This window comes from Phoxinus phoxinus (assembly GCF_949152265.1).
Source record: "Phoxinus phoxinus genome assembly, chromosome: 3".
Classification (NCBI taxonomy): Eukaryota; Metazoa; Chordata; class Actinopteri; order Cypriniformes; family Leuciscidae; genus Phoxinus; species Phoxinus phoxinus.
In genome coordinates, this window is record NC_136878.1 from 22128935 (window position 1) to 22153511 (window position 24577).

At 38.1% G+C, this 24577-nt stretch overlaps 1 protein-coding gene and 1 long non-coding RNA gene across 5 annotated transcripts; one reads left to right on the forward strand and one right to left on the reverse strand.

Moving 5' to 3' along the window:
* The first annotated feature begins 11 nt into the window (after positions 1 to 11).
* LOC306996324 lies at positions 12 to 16409 on the forward strand. 4 transcript variants are annotated; one of them, XR_013797048.1, is made up of 11 exons: positions 12 to 87; positions 6886 to 7026; positions 7142 to 7263; positions 7474 to 7525; positions 7629 to 7775; positions 7860 to 7933; positions 13899 to 13998; positions 14314 to 14353; positions 14514 to 14604; positions 15669 to 15838; positions 15992 to 16408. It is a non-coding gene; the product is annotated as an uncharacterized lncRNA (long non-coding RNA). The 4 variants fall into 4 exon arrangements; XR_013797051.1 differs by having other exon boundaries at positions 43 to 87; positions 14248 to 14353; XR_013797050.1 differs by lacking the exon at positions 7474 to 7525 and having other exon boundaries at positions 40 to 87; positions 15992 to 16409.
* On the reverse strand, positions 3268 to 23610 carry map1b (microtubule-associated protein 1B). The gene is made up of 7 exons (XM_079608678.1): positions 23251 to 23610; positions 20648 to 20749; positions 13760 to 13842; positions 12862 to 13002; positions 7491 to 12681; positions 7103 to 7335; positions 3268 to 7018 (listed from the first exon to the last, which is right to left on the reverse strand). The coding sequence occupies exons 1-7, from the start codon at positions 23435 to 23437 to the stop codon at positions 6863 to 6865; spliced, it is 6093 nt and encodes a 2030-aa protein (XP_079464804.1). The 5' UTR covers positions 23438 to 23610; the 3' UTR covers positions 3268 to 6862.
* Positions 23611 to 24577: the final 967 nt, after the last annotated feature.

The window sequence follows — 24577 nt, forward strand, 5'->3', positions numbered from 1 at the left end:
ATAAAACATTTACTAAATCTGACAACACCCCCGTTGTAGGGCGAAATGGAACATTCCAATGTGGCGTTCTCCTGTTAAGCCGGGCCGGTATGTTTACAATTAATGTATTATTATTTCTCATAAATATTCATACAAATAATATTAAGATTGTGACTGTGAGTGTGAAGGAGGCACTTATTTTAACAGTAGTTTAAACGCTTTGGATTATTTTTGCTGGTAAACTACACGCTACATTACAGCTAAAGTTAGACCTCCAAGCCATACTGTCTATTATATTACCCAAAAGTTTGAATCAGCAGATGGCGCTGTTGATCACAGACTAAACACTCTTTGGGATAATTATTCGATTTAAATGGAGGAATACAGAACTTCAGAACAGAACTTTGTTTTCAAATTAAATAAACAAAGCCTGGCGAAGACAAACAAATTATTCATTGACTAACAAATATACTGTCTTGTGTCCTCTCTGCTAAAAACAGCCTAGCAGGTCAGGTTAGAGCAGGTCTCCCTGAAAAGTTCACTAACAGACCAGCTTCACTAGGCTCTGAGACTGGTTAAAACTAGTAGGCCTATGTGGCTGGTTTAAACATTCTTCAGCATTGTTTCTAGACTGATTTATCACTCAATTGCAAGTTAAAATATTTGGACTATCCCTGATTGAATGTTTCAATGGTTGCTTTCTATATGAGCACTGCTAGTTGGAGGTTGTGATAAGCCATTGGTTTGAGACACAGAGACATATAGATTCCCTAGATACACTTAGTACAGAGTCGTTCTGTCTGTAGTGATGCTGTTTTGTATAATAAAAAATAGAGGAGCTATTAGTGGAGGAAAAAAAGATAAACGTGTTCGTTTGCTTCCCTTGCTCATCTGTTCTAACCACACCAGTAGCAGCTAATCAATTAACAGCTGGACCATTTCCAGCTTCTTTTCTCTGCATTGAAAGGTCATTATTAATGGGAGAGAGAGAGAGAGAGAGAGAGAGAGAGAGAGAGAGAGAGAGAGAGAGAGAGAGAGAGAGAGAGAGAGAGAGAGAGAGAGAGAGAGAGAGAGATGCATATATATACCACAATAGTACATTGATGAAATACAATTATAATATACGATTATAATATATTTTGAGTATCCACAGAATCCTGTGTGTGTGTGTGTGTGTGTGTGTGTGTGTGTGTGTGTGTGTGTGTGTGTGTGTGTGTGTGTGTGTGTGTGTGTGTGTGTGTGTGTGTGTGTGTGTAAAGCTGACAGGATGACATGACCATAGATGCAGAGTAGGTGGAGGTAATTCTTTTATTGGGTGATGTTTCAAAAGACTTTCAAGATGAAGGGAAAGATCTGCAAGTACACATAGTGTGTACCTATAATTTAGGGATATTTTTGTCCACAGAAGAGAGCTAAATCTGCCTTTGAGGACATTTTATTTCAGGTCAATATTTTGTAGTATTCTTAATTAGCTTTATATAAAATGATTGAAACCTATACTATGTTTATATTTAAAATGTGTGTGTGGTATATGTAACATGTTAAAGATAGACAGTAACCGAACAAGTATAATTGTATTATACTTAGACTCCTTCTGTGGTCCTGGTGGGACTCTGCTGTTCGTTTCCTTAGCAACAGCACCTCACCCCATTCAGCTGAGACTCTCATTTGCCCAATTGGAGGCTGACTCTCAAGTGTGCTGGATTATTGATGAGATCCAAGATGGAGGTGTTCACATGAATGCTGTTAGCAGCATAACAGGGCTAATAAAGTAAATTCAGTGTTTTTCCTGCCATAGATTGTGAACTTGTGTTCACTTATATCTGAGAAATTACAATCTGAGAAACAAAGAGCTTTGCAGCTTTAACAGTGTATTTATTGTTCCTTCTTGTGACTCTGTATGTTTTGTTTTGAACAAGACTACAGTGTGCATGGTCAAATTGCAGGTTTATAGTACTTTCTTTAGTATTACCCTGTGTATCTAATATGTTGTTAGTAAAGTTGTTGTAAACTGCTAATATTACCGTTTTTCTTTACACAAATTGGTTGTGTTAATTTCTCAATACCTACTTCACATTTTGAGAACCCTTTAATTAATTAAATGGTGAATAATTTATTATCTGCCTTATTATTACAAAATTCATTCAGTGACCATATATTTTAACTCATGATATAGTTTCTCACTCAGTCAATCAGAACTTTAATAAAAAACATTTCTGCTGACTTGTACATGTTATACTGTATGTCATTTTAACAAAATATGTTCAACATCACCATTTTTCTGCTTCCTTCTATCTTCTATCAGTTTTTTTAAATTCAAATATATTAAAATGGATCATTTGTGATTTACACTGGCATACTACAGTGCTTTAAAAATCTAAGATAATGAAATTATCCAGTTAAATTACTAGTATTCAGTGCTTTAAAGTAATTTTGTTATTAAGTGACCGTTTTTATGGATGTTTTCTACATGATGTATGAAGTGTTTATGTGGTTTTAGTCCACTTTGGTATAAATAATAACTGTTGTCACGCTGCATGTTGAAAAGGTCCATCAGTTTTGAGAACACGATGCACATAATCAAATTTTAAAACAAAAGAAATATTTAAAATAATTCTACTTCCTTTACTCCTATCACATAAAAGCAAACATAGTTAATCTAAAGTCACTTTAGGTTTCATGACTCCTCTGACCTGCATTGATCTGCTGACATCATGCTCAGTACATAAAAGTAATAGCATGCTGTGACCCAGACTTCTCACATTGAACTTCAGCCAATGTTATTTCTCTGGTACTTTTGCCGCTAGACATTTCCATTTTGATTTAACGCTACGGTTCTGTCTGGGTTTGAAAAATGCCTGCAGTGCCCAAGTCATCATTAGTTAATGTCCTCTGTGGCATAAGGGCAGTGATGGCATGGTTGACTGCCAGGGTAGTGACCAGTCTGTCTTCCCTCAATCAAATAGATGTTAATGCAACTTACATTCACCATAACAGACCCTTTTATTTAAAAGAAAAGTTCAATTTAAAGTTATGCTCAGTGTTGTCTTTTTGAGGCCAAAACTTAGAATGCACAAATGACTTGCCTAAATCCTGTTCAATTTGGTCAGAGCCAGATCTCTTACCAGAATCAGACACATGATCCCAGGGGCTTAGGTCTGTTTTGTGGCCAATTAAACTCTCAGAAATGCCTTTGAGCAAGCACAAGATCACAAAATTCCCCTTACCAACAACATATCCACATTTTGTGGAATACCATACTCAACAAATAAAAACACAAAATATTTTCCACAAAAAGTATTTATTGTGGACTGATTTACCTTCTTTTTAATTGTAGTTCCCTTTACATCAAACACCCCATAGTTGAGAAGATATATCGCACACAAACATCAGGAAAAAGCACAAGGTAATACTTTCACTTGAGACTATCCTCTAGATATGGGATTAGGAATGAAAAAAGGAAAAGATGCAAGTTCACAAGATAAATATATATAGTTCATACACAACTGCAGACATATTCTTACTAGCACCCGAAGGTCAGCGAGGAAAACCAGAGGGATTGTGAAGTTTTGAGAGAAAGTGAAGCGAAGTGTTACTGTGGGTCAGAGGAAAGAGGGGAGTGATAGACTGGATGTGTGTGTTGTATTTACTCTTGTAGATGACTTGCGGATAAACAACAATGCATTTTGCTAAAGCATGTGACTAGAAGAGTCTGTTAACCGTTGCTGCTGTTAGTATGGAATTAAGACATTTCCAGTTCTGAACCGTGAGGTTTGAGATCATCGTCATATCAAGTTTATTGTCTTATTGAGCTGTTGAAAAGGGTTGGGCCCACAACGGCACCGTGTTCCCTGGTCATTTTTTGTTGATGTGTTGTTGGCTCTAAATATTGTTATAAAATGTTTCAAGCAGTTATGGCTTTGAAATATTTTAACAACCTGTGGCATCATCCTGTATTGTCATGTAGATATCAGGCAATTTACTGGTAGAAACTGTAAAATCTGTATACAGTGGAAGTGTCATAGTAATTGATGATTGGAATTCAATTGACAGTCTTCAATGAGATGGTAAAACTTCCATGACTGTATGGTTATTGATTAAAAGTGACATTTAGATACAACAAACCTGATCCAAGTAATTTAATTATTTCAGTCATATCCTTGCAGTGATTTGTTGGCAGTAAAGAGTGAGTTTCCCCTCTTAGTGAAAGAAAGCACAGAGAAATGTCAAGGATAATACATTACACATGCACATATCATCCGACCACTCACTCTGTCACTAAGCTATTTATAATTATAGTACAGTGCAATTTTATAAAAGATTCCTAAGCAAAGGAAAGTTTTCAGTTTCTCAACTTTCAATGTACCACAATCTTGATGGCTCTTCTTGGAAACATTGACAAGCTAAGAAAATAAAAATTGTAGATGGATAAGATTTGGATGAACAGTGCATACAGAAGAGCTCTCAATATTGAGTGAAATGTTCAGTTAAAAGGATAATCAACTCCATTTGGAGTTAGAGAAGAAAACAATGCGGTAGTTATCAAAGAAAAACAAAAACAATTTTTTAACTTTGAGACAACTTTGAAACAACAAGTTTCGCATGTTAGAGATCTCCTTTTATGATTAACTTCATTGGAATGCCACAAAAAGCAAATTTCCAATTATAAATTAAGTATTAAATAAGGCAAATAAATATTGCAACTCAATTACTCAGTTAATAGGATAAAAACATTAACATAAATAAAGTGTGCAAATAATATGCAGTACAAATTGATGAGTAACAATTTTTGGAGTTTAATATTTTACTCTATTAAAAAAGGGTGTGAACTTCATGTGATTTCAAGCTAATGATGGGCAGTTTTAAATAAATATGTCCTACCTGTAAAAATTCATATCTATTATAATGGTTACAAAATAATTAATGAATTATTTCCAGGAGGAAGAGGTATAAGATGTGCAGTGTTGGGGAGTAGTTAACTACAAGTAGCGACGCTACTAACTTAACTACATTTTTCAGTAGCTTGGCAGTAACTCAGTTGCTTTTTAAACAGTGTAGCTTTTCCAGTAGCTAACTACTTTTTGCAGCAAGTAGCGGTGTAGCGCGAGCAAAAGCTACATTGCGTTTTGTCGAGCCTGCGCGAATCAGCGCGATGCCAGGATATTCTTCTTCTTTTAGAGTTGTGACGTTCGCGAACGAACCGATTCTTTTGAACGGCTCATAAACATGAACGATGGGAGCCGAGTCGCGGCTGGAGGGGAGCCGTTCTTTCTGTCGTTCTTTTTTTCCTATGCGTGTTTCACACAGATGCACACAAATGAGCTCCTCCGCGAGACAGAACAGTTATAGGGGGAGGGGCGCACCCAGCGCAGGGGTGTTGTGTGATGATAGTTGTGTTCCATTTTATTTATTCTACTTTTATCTACAGTATATTTAAAACTTTAAATATTTTTTGTTTTCTATCAAAATGTTCTTGTGTGGAAGTGTTTGTAGTAAAAGCTGTTTTGCACAGAAATTCATTGCAGCCGGCTTTGTTTTTGATGGTTATTTGTGAGTAGGTATGAATAACATAGTCAACGTAGCTTTACACATACACACACTTTGGTAAATCCAAAATAGTGATGTCACTGTCTAAGCAGAGGGATGTTGTGCGACCCTATATGGCCACACATGACAAATGAGGTAATAATCAATATTTCTGAATAATTCAAACTCAGATATTGGTGTGTGATATCTGAGTTTTAATTAATTGACTACAAATCTCATTAGTTGAGAAACAACTAATGTTAATTACCCATGGCCTTATTTGTCCAAGTTCATATTTGTTGCAATTTTGCACTTTTGACAAACAGCCTGATATATTTGAGTGTAGTGTGTAATAAAACAATACTCTTTGAAATCATAATGTATTGCATTGTTTTAAACACTAAATATTTTACTTAAAACATTCCTCAGACACTTATTCAGTTATTTATAATATACGTTGTTCAAAAAAATCAAAAGTAGTTTCAATGTAGCTAGCTACTTTTTGATAGTAACTTGTAGTGTAGCTAACTACTTTTCCAAAAGGGTAGCTTGACTGTAGTTTAACTACTTTAACTTACGAGTAGCTTGTAGCTTGTCAAACTACAGTTTCAGAGTAGCTTCCCCAACACTGAAGATGTGTTATTTATAATATTAAGGTTTTTACGTACGACTTATGGTATTTCCTGTTTTCTCAGGCATTTTTTTCCCAGGGAGTCTTTTAAATTGGTTAGACCTTTATTCTATTTTGCATTTAGTCACAAAGGTAGCAAGCTTCACATTCATATTTTATGCAACTCAATGCGGCTGGAATATGATGCTAAATGTAGCTTTTGCATCCAATGATATATTTGTAATTGTGGATTATACATACCATTTAATTGTCCTCATATTAAGTGCATCATGTTTGTTGTACATTCAGTTTAACTTTCTAAGGCATTTAAACAATCCCTTGACTTTGGTGTAAACATTATCATTTATGGAGTTCTTTTTCAGCGATCCATTGACCAGTTTATAATACGTTTTTAAATGCATTGTAGTTCGTTGTCAGTTTTCTTGGAGATGCTCAATACAGTGTCCATCCACCGACAACTATGTATTTAGTCAGTTGTTTAGTTTGCTCTAAGTCGCTTATGCTGGGTGTTTGTGGAGGTCTTATACACTGCTCTTTGTGTGGTCAACAATGTTTAACCCAATATTGTCACAACCTGAGACCTCAAAAGGTACTAGATAATTGCTGGTTCCTCTATTGAGTATATGGAAAGAGATCCTAAACATTTGCTTTTGTGAATGTGTGTAGTAAGTTTTCCTATTGTTTGCTCTCCAACATCCAACCTCTACCTCATCTTAATCATGACAATCACAGCTCAATCTTACATGCAGGGAAAGACTCATCTTGCATGACCACAGTGCTGCTGCTTGCCAAAACCATTATGTTTAAGTCTTGCTGCTTCTCATGGGTTTCCTGGTACCACTCCCTCATAACTTCTGTATCATGGGTTGGAATCAGTGTGACCTAGAGGGGTAAGAATAACCATACCAATATCATATGCAACATTAATTTCAAGGAAAGTATCCATAATTGGAAGAATAATAGTACCTGCATATTATTTCCCCATTGGCTCTTTCCTTCCAACAGAGCATCCAGAACTGCCTTACTGGGCTCCTGTGCTGTTGGATCATTGCCACTGACTACAAAGTAGGAGGATCGGATCCGTTTAAAGAACTCGGCATCCACATTCTTGGCATTGCAGTGATTTGGTATGTAAACTAGGTCCATATACATTGGAGGACAGTTAGGTACTGATGTTCCACTGCTGTACTTGGTGCTTCCTTAACAACAATAAAAATATATAAATCATATATATATATTATATTAAAAGCAAAGTTAAACAATGCTTTAAAAAAAATAGACTATAGACACATAACCTTGTATTGGTGTAAGGTGTCATTTTTTTATTTAAATTCTAGTATGAAACTAGAGTTACCTGAAGTGCTGCTTTTCACTCCCCTTGATGCAGAGGTATTAGTAGCATTTTTGGCATCTTTATCTTCTGTAACCTTTTTTGGAGAAGATACTTTCAATTCTTTGATGGCACTTGTTTTTGACAAGCTCTTTGTTGCAGGTGACTTGGTCTTGCTGCTTATGGTCTTTTTTGGCTTCCCTCTTTCATCTTTTTGGGATGCCTCCTGAGCCTTAAGGACCTCAGGATCCACCATACAGGAACCAGGATGTGGAGGAGCGGGAGCAGGATCTCTGGGCGTGGCTGGAGGTGGGTCTGCATGACGATAAGTTATAGTCCTATCTGTTGGTAGTGTTTCTGAGTCATCCTCAGAGTCAATATTTGCATCTGCAGTTATTGATGGGCACTCCTCTGTGCCAGGAGGAACATCAGAATCCGTTTGAGAGGGTGCTGATTCACTTACAGAGGTTGGTGGAGTTTCTTCACACTGCTTGTTCTGATGTTTCCCTTCAGGTGGAGGTGGTCCTCCTCCAGACTTAGCAAGTGGCTTTTCCTCCTCCACAGGATGTTCCTCATTCATGAAGTACTCAAGAGGACTGGGGTTTATAAAGGATGGAGAAAGCTCTGTTTTTGGATGTCTGTATTCACAGGAGGTCACCAAACACAAGTCCACATCTGCTCGTGACTGAGAAATTATTGTTTTTGATGTATCTGGCCCTATGGACCCACCATCACAGATTTTAGTAGATTCTCCATATTGACAGCTGTAGGAATATGATGTGGAGCTGCTGGAAAACTTCTCTTGAGTGTCTGTCTGATTGAAAGAAGGAGACATTTGTGCTGGAGATGAGATTTTGGGGCTAGGGGTGGGGTTCAAGTCTGTGAAGACATTCGTCCCTAAGCCAAGTTTAAGCTCTTCTGTCTTCTGAGAAAAACAAGATGACACTGTAGGAGATTGGGCCTTCGGAGGAGTCTTCACCAGATTTTGTGTGTCCTCTATTTTATCCATACCAGTCTCTTCGTAAAATGAGCTGGGACTAGGTTTATCTTTATCTGTACCTTCATGTGAAGTACTTGGTCTCCCTAGAACAAGAGAAGAGTCAGGAGATAAAGGGGACTGATTGCGGGGTGACTGTTTTGGAGTAACAGACGCTGAGAAACGACCCGCATTTGAGGAAACTTCTCTTGGCTCCCCAATTTGGCAGGGTGTTGTAACTGATGGGGTGGACTGAGAGGTATCTGATGGGGAAGCAGAAGCAACATGGGAACTATCAGACCCTTTGAAAAGCATTGCCTTCTCCCCAACTTCCCCAGGTCTGTGCTGTTCTTTCATGAGACCAGCTCCATCTGAGGGGCTGTAATCAACTTCTGTCGGACCATTTTCAGTGGCTGTATGCTGCATTCCTCCAACAGATGGATGATCAGGTGACTGCTTGCTAAAATCCAATGTAAATGAGTGTACTGGGGATTTTTGTCCACACTCAGCTGCCAAAGACTGCTCAGAGGATTTTGTTTCCTGTTGTGGCATTCTCAATTTGGCTGTTTTTGGAGACACATCAGGGGAGATTGACATAGGCCGGGGACTGCCCTTAGATGGGGAGACTTCTGCTTCTTGCATTGTGGTTGGAGTCTGAACAACAGAGACAGAGAGAGAGTCATCCACTTCTGTGGAATGAGGGGAGCCCACTTCAGCATGAAGTGATGGTGAGACCTCGTCTGTTGTAGGTTCTGGTAAAGAACTTGTTGCGAGTGATGCTGTTGAGGCAGAGGCAATGTGAGAAAATGTGTCCTCTGCAACAACCTCATCAACCGGTGTGCCAGACTTATCCGATGTGGTCCCCTCAGATATAGACATTTTGCTGTCCTCTTTAAATGTTGTGAAAGGATTTGTATCAGACAGGCTCTCTACTTTAGCCGGCGGCAATGATGAAGCAGATATAATTGAAGAACTGTCATCAGTTGCTAACTTTTTATCATTATTGTCAGTCTGGCTTTGGGTCTTGTGGTCAAGCTCAAAATTGGTTGATAAATGTGCTTCATAACTTGGTGATTGCTTCTTTTCCATTTGTGAAACAGGTACCGCTTCATCTATAGGACTAGCCTCTCTGGGAGAGTATTCCTTGTCACTTGTGATGTCAACAATAATAGGACCCTGGGGCTCAGATGTTTTCTCAGACGGTAGAGTGCCATCTTTCTCCTCCACTGGGGATTGGTAGTAAGGTGTGTGACCTGAGGACTGAGGAGATAAAGGGCCCTCTAAGGTTTTCTCATCTGGACTGTATGATTCCATTCCTTTTGACATCCCTGCTAGTGTGGTTCCCAGTTCAATCGGTGAAGATGCACCTGTATGAATATGGTCAATGTTCATGTTTTGGTCACCAGAAGGTGACCGGACAAAAGGCAAAGTTGTAGTGGTACCAGTGAGCCTGTTTGAATCAAAAGAGAATGTGGTTTTGGTTAAAAACTCCTTGGCAGATTTGTCTTCCTCCAGTGAAGATGGAGGTGAAATGGTGGAAGCTGATGCATGATAGTCATGCCCTTCAGTGGCGTCACTCTTGGAGTGATCTAATTCAGGAAGATCTTTGAGAGGTGAGAGTTTCTTTCGTTCATAATCTGTAGCCACACTGTACCTGACAAAATCTTGGGAGGGAGAATCACTTTCATCATTAGTTGTCTCGTCACTCAATACATCTCTTGGAGTTGACATTTCATCCATAGGTGTTGGAACACTTGAGATCTCAATTGTAGACTGAGTGTGTCCAGATGTTGTGTATTCTTCTGGAGGCTCATCTCGATTTTCATCATCAGAGGTGACCTCACTTTCTGAACCTGCTGGTAGAGTTTCATCATGAATAGAAACAGCAGGAGATACAGGTGCAGAAAGCCTTGGTGGTGTGGTTACATCAAAACATTGTGGCTCTTCTGCACCATAATCGGTTCCTTCCTTTGTTTCCTGCTCTCCTTGCTCTCCATCATCTTTTAATGTAGATATTGCTCTGTCCTGCTCATCCACTTCCTCTGTATCTCCCTTTTCTTCATAGTCCCCTATCTCAGATGTCTCTTCCAACCCTGTTCCCTCATCCTCAAATTTATCACTGGTGCCATTGCTTTTTTGATTGGGTTCTAGCTCCCCTGGAGTACCGCCACATTCCTCCTCAGCTTCTGTGGTTGCTATTCCTTCATCCAGTGACTCTGCTGCTTCTGGAGACTCTTTGCAAGGAGTTATTTCTTCATGTTTGATCATATCTCCTTGATCAGATTCATCTATTTTGGTCTGAGATAGGATTTCGTCATCTTCAACAATCTCCTCTGCTTTCAGAGCCTCAAAGTCTTTAGTAAGGTCCTCTGGAGAAGACATCAATGATCTCTCTGCCTCAAGAACATCTGTTAGACTGGCTTCAATGGCAGGTTCATCAGCAGTAGCACCTGAAACAGAAGTTGCTGCCACTAATTCTCCTGCATCTTTTTTTGTGGGCTTAGCCTTAGCCTTCTCTTTGGATTTTGCAGGACTACCAGGAGCCTTTCCTCGTGCTGCAACCTTTGGTTTAGGTGCAGGTTTTTTCACCTCAGGTATGCTAGGGGCATTCTTTTTCAAGCTACCAGCTTTCCTCAAATCTTTCTTAGGTTCTTTTTCATCTTTCTGCATTTCTTTCTTTTCATCCTTTCTGCTTTCCTTTAACAGGGAATCTTTCCTAATGTCCCGTCTTTTAATTTCCTTCTTCACTTCTTCTTTTTTTACTTTCTCTTCTTTTTTGGTCTTTTCTTCTTTCTTGGGTGTGGGTTTTTCAGCCTTTTTATCAGTCTCACTCTTTTCCACTGATTTCTTTGTTTCTTTCTTTATTATTTTTGGTTTAATGTCAGCTTTCTTTTTCTCTGGAGTGTCAATTTTGGGTGTTTGCTCAATCTTGCCTTTAATGTCCTTGTCTCCTGCTTTAACTTTTTTCACAAGTGCTTTTTCTTTCTTCTCTGTCTTTTGTGTTGGCTCCTGAGTTTCCACAGAGTCAGTTTTACTGAGGGTTTTTAGTTTTTCAGGGGCTTCTTCTTTGGACTCTTTGCGGACATTTTTGCTTGGGGATGGTTTTGATGTGGACTTTAGGCTCTCTTTACTGTCTGTCTTATGTTTCATCTTTGCTTGTTTCAGAGTAGGGGCTAAATTTGAATTAAGCTCTTTTTGTGTGATCACAGGATGTTTGAGGAAGTCTAAGTGTTTAAGTTTATCTAGGCCTTCAAGAATATTATTCTGAGTGGAATTGCCTGGAAACAGAACACGGATGATTTTTTCTGATGGGTTTGCAGGATGCCACACAATCAGTGATGAGATGGAAGACAAATATGAGATTGGGAGCTCTGATTCTTTTCCATTTGGCAACAAGACAGGGGCTTTGTCTTTATCACTACCAGTCCATTCTTTCAGGAAGCATTGCAACTCCTTGCTGTTCTTAGCAGGGTTAAGAACATACATTTCAAGCTTTCCAACCCCCATTTTCTGGAAAAGTATAATTGGTTCTACTGTGTTCCCAATATTCCTATGCAGAGGTTCTGGTTTTAAAGACAGCTTGTTTAAGTACTGCATTGTGAGAGATGCCTCCCCAGCATTTCTTCTAATCCTGTAGTTAGGCTCAAGGTTTTCCAGGTTCTGGGGCATGTTGACAAACATAACACCAATATCAGGTGAGATCATATTCTTTGTCCAGTCACTGTTAGCTGTGGATCCCTGTGACTGTTCCTCCTCGAGTTCAGCTATTTTTCGCTGCAGCATGCTATTAATACCAGGGAGGTTGTCATCTCCAATGTGTGTGAGGAGAACAGAATCTACTCTGTCCAGATGGCGTACCAGCTTCCAAAAACATGACTTTCTATCAGATCCACCATTAATCAGCATGTTAAAGCCGTTAACTGCAAACAGTGCTGAATCACCTCGTCCACCAGGGAAAATATAGCAGCATGGTTTGGATAATTTTAGGAACCCTCCTGAAGTTGGGGGTTCCAGCATGTCAAACGGAGATGGGATTTCTACAGATTCTGACAGGTACTCTGTGAATTCAGAAAGACCTTCCATTTCTGGAAGGATGGTTGGAGAGTTTAATTTCATATGGATGAAGTCCTGCAAGTTGTGTTTGTCCAGGTTTGAATTTTTCCAGTCACCATGCTCAGGACAGAAAAGGGTTAAACTGGCTTTGTTGGCTGGATGTATGGTGCTAAGAAGTTCTCCAATCTGTGAGTAAAGTAAATTGAAACGTTCCAATAAATACGACAGATTCCTTGAATTGAATGTAAAATTGTAATATGCATGCTAAATTTTAGTTTCTGTTGACTGTTTGAGAATCTTTTCTCAAATGCAGTCACAAAACTGGTAAATCTAGCAAACCAAAGCAAAAAGCTAATAATCACTCACCTCTTGATCTGTAAAAATATCAATGAAATTGGAGAGAGAAAAGGAGCCTGATTGGAGAATCAGCTCGCCTGTATTCTCAAAACACTGTCCTGCTAGGACAAGCAGCTTATGGTGGGCTGTGTCTGAGACCATAAGACGTACCTAGGAATAAACAAAGTTATATATATTATATATCTAAATATTATTATACTAATTTAACATTGACTTGGTTTGGATTAATAATGGCTTGCATTTGATGCAACAAAAACAACATGTGAAGGTTATCCTTAATTATTTAAATGCCTCATCTACACCAAGGTACCAACTGTTACCTTAATCAACTGAGAGTTTGCACTGTAAAATGTCATATCATGCAGTAAATAACCCACCTAACAGAAGTAAATAATTGCTATAAGCTCATCTAAACTTTTTTTTTTTTTTTTTTTGCAATTTTGTGTGACTTGACTGAAAAATGTCATTAATTTCAACAAATTCAAATTGTATTACTTTGGCTTTTGCCTTTCTGTGTTTTTTCCTCTCTCTTTCTTGTTCTCTCTCCAGGCCAGCATTTTCCAGTTTGCTGCCATTGACTGTTCTGGGCGGTCTGCCAGGGTCAGACCTGCAGTGCTTTACCATATTATAAATGCAGAGTCAAACTGCAGTCACAGTGTGCAAGCAAGCCTTTGTGTGTATGACCGTGTTGTGCATTTATGAGTTTGCCTGCAACTGCGACACACCCGTTACATACGGAACCATGATGTTCTTGTCCTATAGGATACTAGCTCTGTGTTTATTCTTATCCCCAATAAGGTATTTGTTTCTATGTGATCCAGACACCTAAAACAGTTTTAAAATATGTTTTAGTGCCAGACATAGATATATTTATAAAAATATAGAGAGACAGAGAGAGTGGGTTTACCTCAGTGCTAACAGCTTCATCTGAAGGGTTGATGAGCACTACTGTCTCCAACACATTACTTTTGTGGTGCAGAATCTTTTGTCCTGAAAATAAAATGACATGTTATTAATGATTGATATGGTTCGTGTTATATTTTAAGGATTGTCTTCGTCGAAAATAGCTTCTCAAGACGATGACTCCAGAACAACACAAATGCTGCTGCTTAAGGAACCTCAAAGACAAGTCAAAAACTAGCTTTGGTGAGTTTATTTGGTCTGTAATTTTACTGAAAGATCATTTTCTTTTCAATACCATTCCTTCAGCCCCTTTTGTTATGTATATATGCCTTATTGAGTTTTAAGTTTAATTTGTAGTCAAAATGGTTATGATCTGGGATTTTTTTTGTGTGACATCTGTCTTTTTTTTGTGTGATTTAATTGCCTTGTGTGTACTCAAGCAAAAACTCTTCTGTTCTCTTCCTCGTTTCTCTATATATGCTCTATTGACAGATATCTAATGAACCTCTGCCCCTCCTCCAGCAACTTGTCATCCTTTCTCTTTCAATCACCCCATAGGTGGAACACGAAAAAAACTTCTAGTATCCCATGCACTGTGGTAAGTGTGTTCCTATTTTTTTGGCTAACTGGCCATTTTCTCTGTACTTTCTGTCGATGTCCTCTGACAGTGTGACTATACAGACAATTGAATATGCCTCTGATTGTTCAGTATCTTATTTTTGCCCATCCCCTGTCCAAATGGCTCATTATAAATTCAGGTGAGAATTCTCCAGTCTCTGTCTGGGTGAATCAATCCTATTATAAATCCATCAAGCTGTCCAGAAGCGGTGAAGCTGTAAGATAAAAGCTGTAAGTAAAACGGTCAACTATGTCACTGTCAGTAGTGTTTGATATTACTGCAGAGGTCTATGAGCCCCTTCTGTAACATTCACTCATTCAGCAATTGTTGTTCATAATCTCATAATCCCACCTCTGTAGTTGTTTGTATAGGTGCTAAAAATTGCTTGAAGAATAAGGCCTTGGATACCCAAAATTTCAAGGTCTAAATCTAAAACACAAGAGGGCACACACAATTTCCCCATTTGCACTTAACAGTGTGCAACCTCTTGCAAGCATGCTCATACCACAGCCAAAAATAGTTGTAAAAAAGAGTCTCCAAAACTGGATGCTGTGGATTAATTACATGCTTTTGGTGCAGCAGAGATTTTACATTGCAGATATTGGGTCTTATTTACTAAAGTGCATATACACATATTTGTGCATAAAATCATAATTCATAAATAAGTCTGCCCTAAACTTAAAAAAAAAAAAAAAAAAAAAATCACATCACACGTATGCAAAAATCACTGTCCTGGATTTGGACTTTTATTATACTAATTGCTCCCAAACACATGCTCCCTTCATTTAGAATAATCTAGATTGATTAAGACTGTCCACCTTAAGAAATACAGTATATAGTATGTTTGTGTCTGTCTGTATGTGTGTGTGCATACATCCAGGTGACTCTCTCATGCAGTGTATGTAATTACAGTGTGTTTCCCACCTAATGAGTTATTATTAACACTCTGAATTTGTTCCATATCCCCTCATCTAAACATATTCACTGTGTACCCAATCTATTTTTTCTTCTATTATTTCCCCTGTATTTTTTGCTTTTTCTACTGCTCTCCACAAAATATTTATGTAACCCATTTAAGAAATAACTAGCATTACATATAGACTGACTTCAACTCTCAATAGACAATATGTTTACTATTTCAGAGAAATAAAGTAATTGTGATTAATTAGTGTTAAATGTGTTTCTTATTGAATGTAAGTGCATCTGCTCCCTAGAAAACACAATTTTTAAGAAGGTATACAGCATGTCTGAGACTCCAGATACGAAAATGGGCCACTCTCTCTTTGATCATTAGGAATGGCAGTGGGAGTTCCTTTGGGAGAACATGCTTTATCAAGATGAGTTGGAGGATGAGAGGGAGGAGCTAAGGGATGGAAGAATGGATTACCGTATTGGAATGCATCTGATTTAGCTGAAATCTGCATAGCAAGGGGAGCGTACTTGATGTACTTAATTTCTTCTAATGTGAGTTCTGAGATGTTGCCAGTCATCTCACTGCAGTGCTCTCTGCTCTAGTTTAACTGAAGATATTCTTCAAAGCATAGATATCTGAGGTTTGGTAATGAATGATTCTCTTCAAACCATTTCTTTTCTCCTTGTTCCTTTAAATCTGGGCAGGTCCGTTAACACAGTTGATGTGACAGTAACCTGACATGAATGCTATTCCTGCTGCCCAGCACACACCCAGAGTCACGCAAGCAGAAAAGCGGCATCATTACAGGGCCAACCTCACACCAGGGGGAAGACCATTTATGTGACAAAAACAGCTGCTGTCGGGAACTCCAAAGAGACGAAGAGAAAAAAATGTGATTAGAATCAGTGGTGCAAACTAAAGTTCGGACAAATTATATTACGGTCGATAGTATAGTTTTCCTTTGCCCTTGGAAAATGAAAGCGCTGCCATTGACTATTATCCACATGGGTGAGTATAATGGGGCTTTTATGATGAATTCCTCACCATACCTGACACACAAGGAGAAGATCCACCAACATGTTCTTTCTGTCAAAACTCTTTATCATTAAAGAATGTTTTATTAGATTGTGCTGAGTTTTTTCTCACCTTGAATATAGTCACACAATGTGACATTGAAATGTTTTCCTCTGTTTTACAGTGGGCTAATACAGTTGAAACATTCTTCAAAATACCTTCTTATTTTGTTCTATCCATACAGTATACACAGGTTCAGAACCGCAAGGGTGTGTGAATGAATGAATTTTTGTTTTTGTCTCAAAAATCATTCAGTGTCAAACAGACGGTGAAGGTGTTGCAAGCAGAAATATCACATATAAAGTGTCTCCACAACCTTACAGATATTAGAGAATCGAAAACACCTTGAAGAATCGAATATGTCTCTGTGACACCGGGGGTGTACCACCCTTTTTCGCCACAGCAAAAAAAAAAAATAGTTGTTGTTTTTGAGAGAGTGAGTGAGTGAGGTTGAAATTATAAAAAGTCCGCAAAACGTCTGAAATTGCATGTGACATCCCTTTTTACCACAGCAAAAAAAAAAAATATTTTTTTTGAGAGTGAGGTTGAAATTGGAAAAATGGCAGAAGTCATCAAAATGTCTAAAATTGCTTGTATACAGAACCTTTAAATAATCATATTATGTTGTAGATATCATAACAACAAACTTGCAACTCTTAGTAAGCTAAAGCAGGCATGTGTGATCGTCACCTAATCTGGGCTGTTTCCATTCCAGGTTGATTCTGGGTGCAGATGTGTCAGCTGCAGTATTGTTTGACTTACAGTAGCTTTGCGTTGGCACACTCACCCAACCCCATCCTTACCCCTCTTGTCCTGATCTCACCTCACACTGTCTCTGATACTAATACAGACTGAACACCCTATGGGCAGACAGCCTCATCTAATGACACTCACCACAACGCACAAACAAAGCAAGCATCCATACAAATGCAATGACATGAACATGAACCTGACTTTCGCCCTCACTTTGTCTCTCTCCAACTCTGTCCTGTCCTTTCAATGCCAAAATGGGAGTTGGTACAGAGGAGCTCATTCAAACACACATACAAATACTTGGAAATATCAATAACATTTATTCCAGTTCTTCTTATAACATTCAGTCCCAAAATCTGAACAAAAATCCCTAAAATGACAAAATGGCACGTCGCGCAAAAAAGCTTCATGAGATGCATATTAATCACCTTCCAGCCCCTACATCAAAGCAAAGCATATTAGACATAATTTCAGGATCAGTTTAAAGACTTGTGTAGGCCTATTACAAGAGTATTCTTATCATGACATAAAACATGCCTTTATTTGTACTCTACTTGAATTACAGCTAGTGTTCTTATACTCACAGCATATTTCGAATCGCATGTTTGCTGTCTGTAAACAATGGCAGCCTCATATGCAAAAACATTAATTATTTTGTTAAATTAAATCAATCTGGATAAAAGCATTTGCCAAAGGCCTCATATGTACAATAGAAGCAAACTAGCAAAATTATTGAATCAAACTATCAAATTATTAATCAAACAAAGAGTTTCGCATTATGTAATTGTATAAAAATCTATAATTTGTGAACACGCCCAGGACAGCAATATCACCCACCATGTCTGTAAATCTGTATTGAAATTGGATATGTAATATATTTTATTTTTTACATTTGTTTTCCACAAAAAAAAAAAAAACAAAGCCGTACAGGTCTGGAACAACATGAGGATGAGTAAATGACATGTAATTTTTGAATGGACTAGTCCTTTAAATTGTCAAGTTGTTAAAGGCAAACTATTTTAATGAAGTAGTATCATATTTTAACATGGCATTATAATGTATATATTGTCAGTTGATCTCATACTTTTAATATTAATAATATCACAATCCTAGATGATCAGGCAGCATGTAAATGCACGGTAGGAAGTGCAATCATTTGTTAAGTGCTTATTGATTACATTACAGAAGCTGATTCATTACTATTGATTACGGCCCTGGCTGATGCTGAGTGAATCTGCTGGACTATGATAGCTGATCTAATTTTAAACTTCCAGGCACATTTTTATGCTTCCGTCTCGACTCAAAGCAGTGGAAAAAGTCAAAGGCAAGGTCCTGAAGTATCTCAGAAGCAAAGGGATTCTCCACACTTCTTTTATCTTCTGAGCCTCACAGACACAATATTGCCTGTCTCATAATTCTTTCTCAAGCATTCTTTCAAGTATAATCTCTTTTCCGAGTTTCACACTGTGATTCATCTCCTCTTTCGTGATTCTGGCAGGGGTTCCACGTAATTCAAAAGCATTTGGTTGGTATTTTGTACAAAGGAGTTAATCTAAATGTGAACAACCATGTGTGTTTTATTATGTTTCTCATTTATGCATTGCTAAAGATTAAAGCATCTGCTAAATAAATGTATGTATGTGTGTATTTGAGTCTCAAATCTCCCTGTACACTCCATAGGTCTCAGACATTCAATGTTATATATTTCACCCTCCTCCATGCTGAATAGTAATATCCCACCTTGTCCCCTGCCCCCATTTATCGGTCTTACTCTCTTACAAAAACCCCGTAGGACAGTTCGACAGATAATTATCCTACAACTACTCTCTTTTACTCTGCTGAAAAGTATTAAAGACTAAATTCATTTAAAATGCTTTCAAAGTAACAAGAAGTGTTATAAAATTGGAATTGCTCTGAAAATGGGTGGTGGGATAAAGCAATTATCCACTATGTATTGTCTGTGGTGGACAGCTAATGGCTTTGCATTTAAAAGGCTTAATGGACAAAAGCGGCATAATGCAAATTCCTCTGTTCATTTTCTATTAAGCTTCATATAAAGCCACCCATTGAGCAATAAATCTGATTATGGAAATGAACCAACACCTACATGTCATGTTTATCCTTAAGGGGGGGATTTGTAGCCAATGATATATTCTTGGTTTGTCCTCTTCCGACAGTCATTCAGATGAGTAAATAAGAATTCCAGAATGAATTCTGATGAGCTCAACAAAGTAATGTGCTTTGCTAAGCTATTGTGTGTGTGTGTGTGTGTGTGTGTGTGTGTGTGTGTGTGTGTGTGTGTGTGTGTGCGTGCGTGCGTGCGTGCGTGCGTGCGTGCGTGCGTGCGTGTGTGTGTGTGTGTGTGTTCAAGCTAACACAGATTACATTTCAATCATTCAAGGTCAGTGTTGGCTCATCATTTGCTTACATTAGCAGACTCACTGTCTCTATGGGAGAGATATTTCCATTATGGTTAAGCTCCTATAATTTCCTGCTGTTTTGTGAGAGAGAAAAAAAAATCTATATTACTGTTGGGGTTTGACTGCATTTGAAGCCCCTATGTATGACTACTGTATGTGTGCATGCTTTAGTTCAAAAGCAGACAAAACCATTGTCATTAATTTTTCAGCTAATTATCTCACATTTAGCTTTCATCCCTTGCAGCAATTCAGCATGAGAGGAAGAAAAGTAGAGAAAACAAAAGATACAGAGGCAGACAGTCAGGGAGGACAGACAAGGGGACACCAGGGACAGGGTTTGATCCAGACAGAGCTCCAGGCACACCGTCTAAACCCACCTCTTTTATCTACATCAAAAGAATCCATCAAGAACTCGCACAAAAAATTCACAGTGTAAAAAAATTATTACTCTAAATATAGAAGAGCATTATAGATATAGTAAAAAAGAAATGGGGAAGCAAATAAAGTTCTGAACATTGTGGTCATCTACAACGTTTGTAGCGCTAATAAAAAGATAAACTGATAAGAATCAATTTTACATGAGGTTATGTAACATTTGTGATGTCATGGGGAAGTTCAGAAGAGTCACAGAGCAAAGCATGATGGAAGAAAATGTAACGCAGGGACTGAACCCCTTGTGCGACTGTTGCATCATTCATTGATCTCATTGATACAACTGATTTAACTGGCAGTGAAATTATGTCACTGGAACACTACCTATCTATATTTATGGACAGATGTTTTGAGGCAGATTCTCTATGACCATTTTAGCTCGTTGTGAAGCTGTTTTAATGACCTTGTGACATGGGAGATTTTGCCAAGTCATGGTAATGCTAATGTTTGTATGGGTCTTTATTGTGAAAAGGGAAAAATAAATAGTCAATATTAATAATTACATTATAATGATAATTATAATACAAAAATTCACCTCAACACAATACTTGCTCTTTAGCACTATTGAGCTTTTGGGGTCACCAGCGTTTTAAATATTTAAGATTAAGTTATCATTTATCGCTTCATAAGAGTTTTGAGCTGGCTAAAGGATATGAAGTGAGCAGATCATGTTCAGCCTACCTCTCACATCGGCTGAAAACCTGGCAGAGTGTCGAGAAACAAAAAGCTTCAGCTCCTGGTCCAAGTTACAATCTATCAGATTTGTGTCCCATGAACGAATTCCTGCAAGTCAGAGGAAAAGGGGTGAAAATATGAAATGTGTTGTACTTTTTATCAATCATGAAGAGAACAGTTATGCATTGACAATACAGGCTACATCTTGCAACAAAAACTTCCTCATTTAAAATGTTTGTTTATGAGTATGAAATATGTAGCAGTATGCCAGGGAGAGATCTGAAACTTAGTTGGGGACAAATTATTACTTAACTTAACATTGGATCAGTAATCAAATAATCAGATTGGGTTTCAGATCTTTCCTGTATATTGAACTGAAGCACAATGTCTCTTAAATCCACGTAACTAAATGCCTGGATCTGTTGGTATACATGTAAAAGCCAATCAATGTATGGAAATATCTATGAACCTTCATGGTCAGTGATTAGCCAGGACAGAGATTATGCTTCGAAGAGAACATCTCTCAGATATGCTTCAGAATGATAATGGTAAAAGGTTAAGAAGGCTGTTTACACTGTTTATGACAAACATGTTTTGTTTTTATGATGGCATACTTGTTCCCCTCATGGAATCACAGAACCACACGGTAGCAGAACCCCTATATTTCTGCTACCGCACATGCACAACCGCAACTCGTATGCCTTCAAGGAAAGTATAGTAGCCTAACATACTGCTATTACTGGAGAATTTATGGTTAGAATTTAGACGATGCCAAACCTCATTTACTCACAAGTTCCACAAAACAAGAGCACAACAGGCCTGATGTATTTTTTAGTGATTCATTCTTCAAGTAATGTGTTTTGTTTATCGCAATACAAAAATAGCTGTGAATCTTCCAATAAAGGGAATCTAACAACTAAAACCTGAGAACAAATGGTCAGCTTTAAAGCAGAGATATCATCAAAGTGATGCTAATGCCTCCTCCTGATAGAGCAGATGAAAAGAGTGATAATTATCTGTTCTTCTTTTTTTCTTCCACACCGTCACTCACAGGGATCTACAGACCGAACTATCCTATCACAACTAAAAATACTGAAAAAATTAAATGAGTTTATTAAAATCAAAACATTTGAGTTAATACAATGGAGATTGGTTTAATAAACAGAAACTCAAAATATTATGCTATCTAAACCACGTGAGTTATATAAGTTGATTTGACAAAAGAAAAAAAAAATGTTCGGTCTGAATGAAAGGACTGAATCGGCCAGAAAGGAATTCTAAAGTCAACAGCTTACTCACTGAAATGAGAACTCTATTTTGGAAATAATGAATTAATCAATCATTAATAAAGAAAATTACATTTAGATTCTTAATGATTTATGTAGCCTATGAGATGATGGCTGGGACAGGGACACATAAAATTACAATAAACACACCTATCAATAAAACCGAAATAAAAAACAAACAAGCCTATATGTGTCTATTGCTTTATATGAACATTTGGATGCTGGACCACGTGACGACGTAGTTACGTCTTGACGCAAAGAATAGCCGAATCTGTTATTTGAATGAACAGATGAAAAGGACAGGTACGCGTGTCCCATCACTAACTGAAACGCCCTTTTGGCATGAACGTGGGGCCCTTCTGACTTTCCGTAGGGACTGCAGTGCGGACCGCGCCACGCCTACAAGCCGGTGATTAGAAAGGAGCGAGTGGAATGGAAGAGGATGTAAATAAATCAGGATGCGCAGCAATGTCTCTAGGTCTGGTCAAGTGGGCAGAAGTTATGCTTTTGCCACACTTGCTATGAAGCAGGGCCTACAGCTAGCAATTAATATGATACTCTTTCTAAAGCATTTAATTTAGTGTTAAACTGAATAAATCATTTACTGAAATTTCTCTTGTGCATGGTTATTTACCGTGATTCCCAAATGAGTCGCAAACAGGACAAGGATAGGCTATTGTAAGAAAAAACGGATAATAGAAAACAAAGAACTAGCGCGCGCCACCACAGATCACATCCACGCAGATGCACGGTGATAGTGCACATCCTCCTGACTGCAGTCTGCAGACCCTCCACCCCGGCGAAACAAACCACAAGTCTTATTGATCGACACGCTATAGATATGCATGCTAACTCATCCTAGCCCACAACAGAAGTCAGACACTGAAGTTCATCAAATGGCCAAAACACAACACATCTGGATCATCGGATAGAGCTGCACACCCTGCGAAAACAGCCATGGTGCTGCTGCTGCTGCTGATGATGATGCTGTCTTTGGGAAACTGGGTGGCGCGATGCGATCGCTTTGATAAGACATGCAGTGCACTCGCCAGTTAACAGGGAGGGGCTGCGATACAGTTTCCATCTACATAGTCACACAACAAAGAGATCCAATAACAATGCATTGGAAAGTTTCTTGCAGTCAGCAAAAAATGAGTCTAGATTCACCCATTCAATCCCAAAGTGAGTTCAAGGTTAGTCTACAGCACCTGAAAAGGCAACTGCATAAGATACACGGGTCCAAACATCATCTAAATAGATTCATGGCATAAATAGCAGAGGCACTGCACATTATTCGTTCATTATTGTTGTCAGCTGAGCTACCTTTCTCAATGTCCGCAATGGCACACTTCAGATGCTCGTCAGTGACCAGCTCCCCAGTGACCACCAGCAGGTAATATTTGCCCTCGTCGAAGTGATGTGTCGAGGCCGTGGGCGATGCCGTGCTCCTGGTGCTACTGACACCTCCGAAGGGTGCTGGAGTATCTACAGGTTCAACTAACGTCGCCATTCTGTCAGACACTCACACACACTCTCTGTCTGTCCGGCCGGCAACCTGAAGTGAGCTGCTATCTGGAAGCGTGCAGCGGGCGCAGAAGGAGTGGCCCAGGCTTTTATATCCTCAGACTCTGTGTCATAGTGATGAGGAACCGCCGTTGCCTCTCCTCTCATCCAGTTGATGTCATGCAGCAAATCATAAAACAGCGCGAGACCAATTGGAACCTTGAAAAGCCTTACATAATTAAAGGATTAACTTTAGATGAACTTGTTGACATGTGGATTGGGTATCAATATCAATATCAATAAAAGTGTAGCCTACTCATGAACGATTACTGTACTTTTTTTAAAATAAAAGGTGTAGCTGACAACTTTATTTATTCAAAATGTAATTTTATGTTACAGTTGATAATATTTAATATACAAAACGGATATAAAAATCCAACGATTGCATATAAAAATCTTCCTGAAATAGTTTTGCTTTTTCGTTCTGCAAAATATAATGAAATTGCTTACCAATGAAAAGATTGGAAACTGAATAATTTAAAACAAGTCATAACAGAAATCAGTGAGTCTACTGTCGCTCAATAACATAACCTAATGATTTCATTAATATTTATTACATTTTGAATAAACAATAGAGAGGTATTGTTGCATTTATGAGTTCCCATTCTCAGATTTGCTTTGTATTGGTTTATGTTTGTATCTCACAGAACTCATAACATGCACAGTTAACATTTGAGAAGATATATTTTGCAGAACGAAAAAGCAAAACTATTTCAGGCAGATTTTTGACATGAGACATTATTTTTACAACAAATAATCCCCCATAATTCTCATTCATGCAATGAATGAGGGAAAATTATATATTATTTACATTGTAATATATATATATATATATATAGCCTACACCACAGTAGCCTATTTGTTACTTGTTCTATGTTGTTGTGATGATGATGTAATGTGCTTTGCTAAATCATCATGAAAATAATGTCACAATGTTAAAAAAAAATATTCAAAATCTTTACAATATATAATGTATAATGTAGGTGAAATATGACCAGGACATGTCGGTTTTAGGTGGGATTCACCCATATAATCTAGCCTATTTATAGACTTCATATTTCAACTGTCAACCTCAGTTTGCATGTAG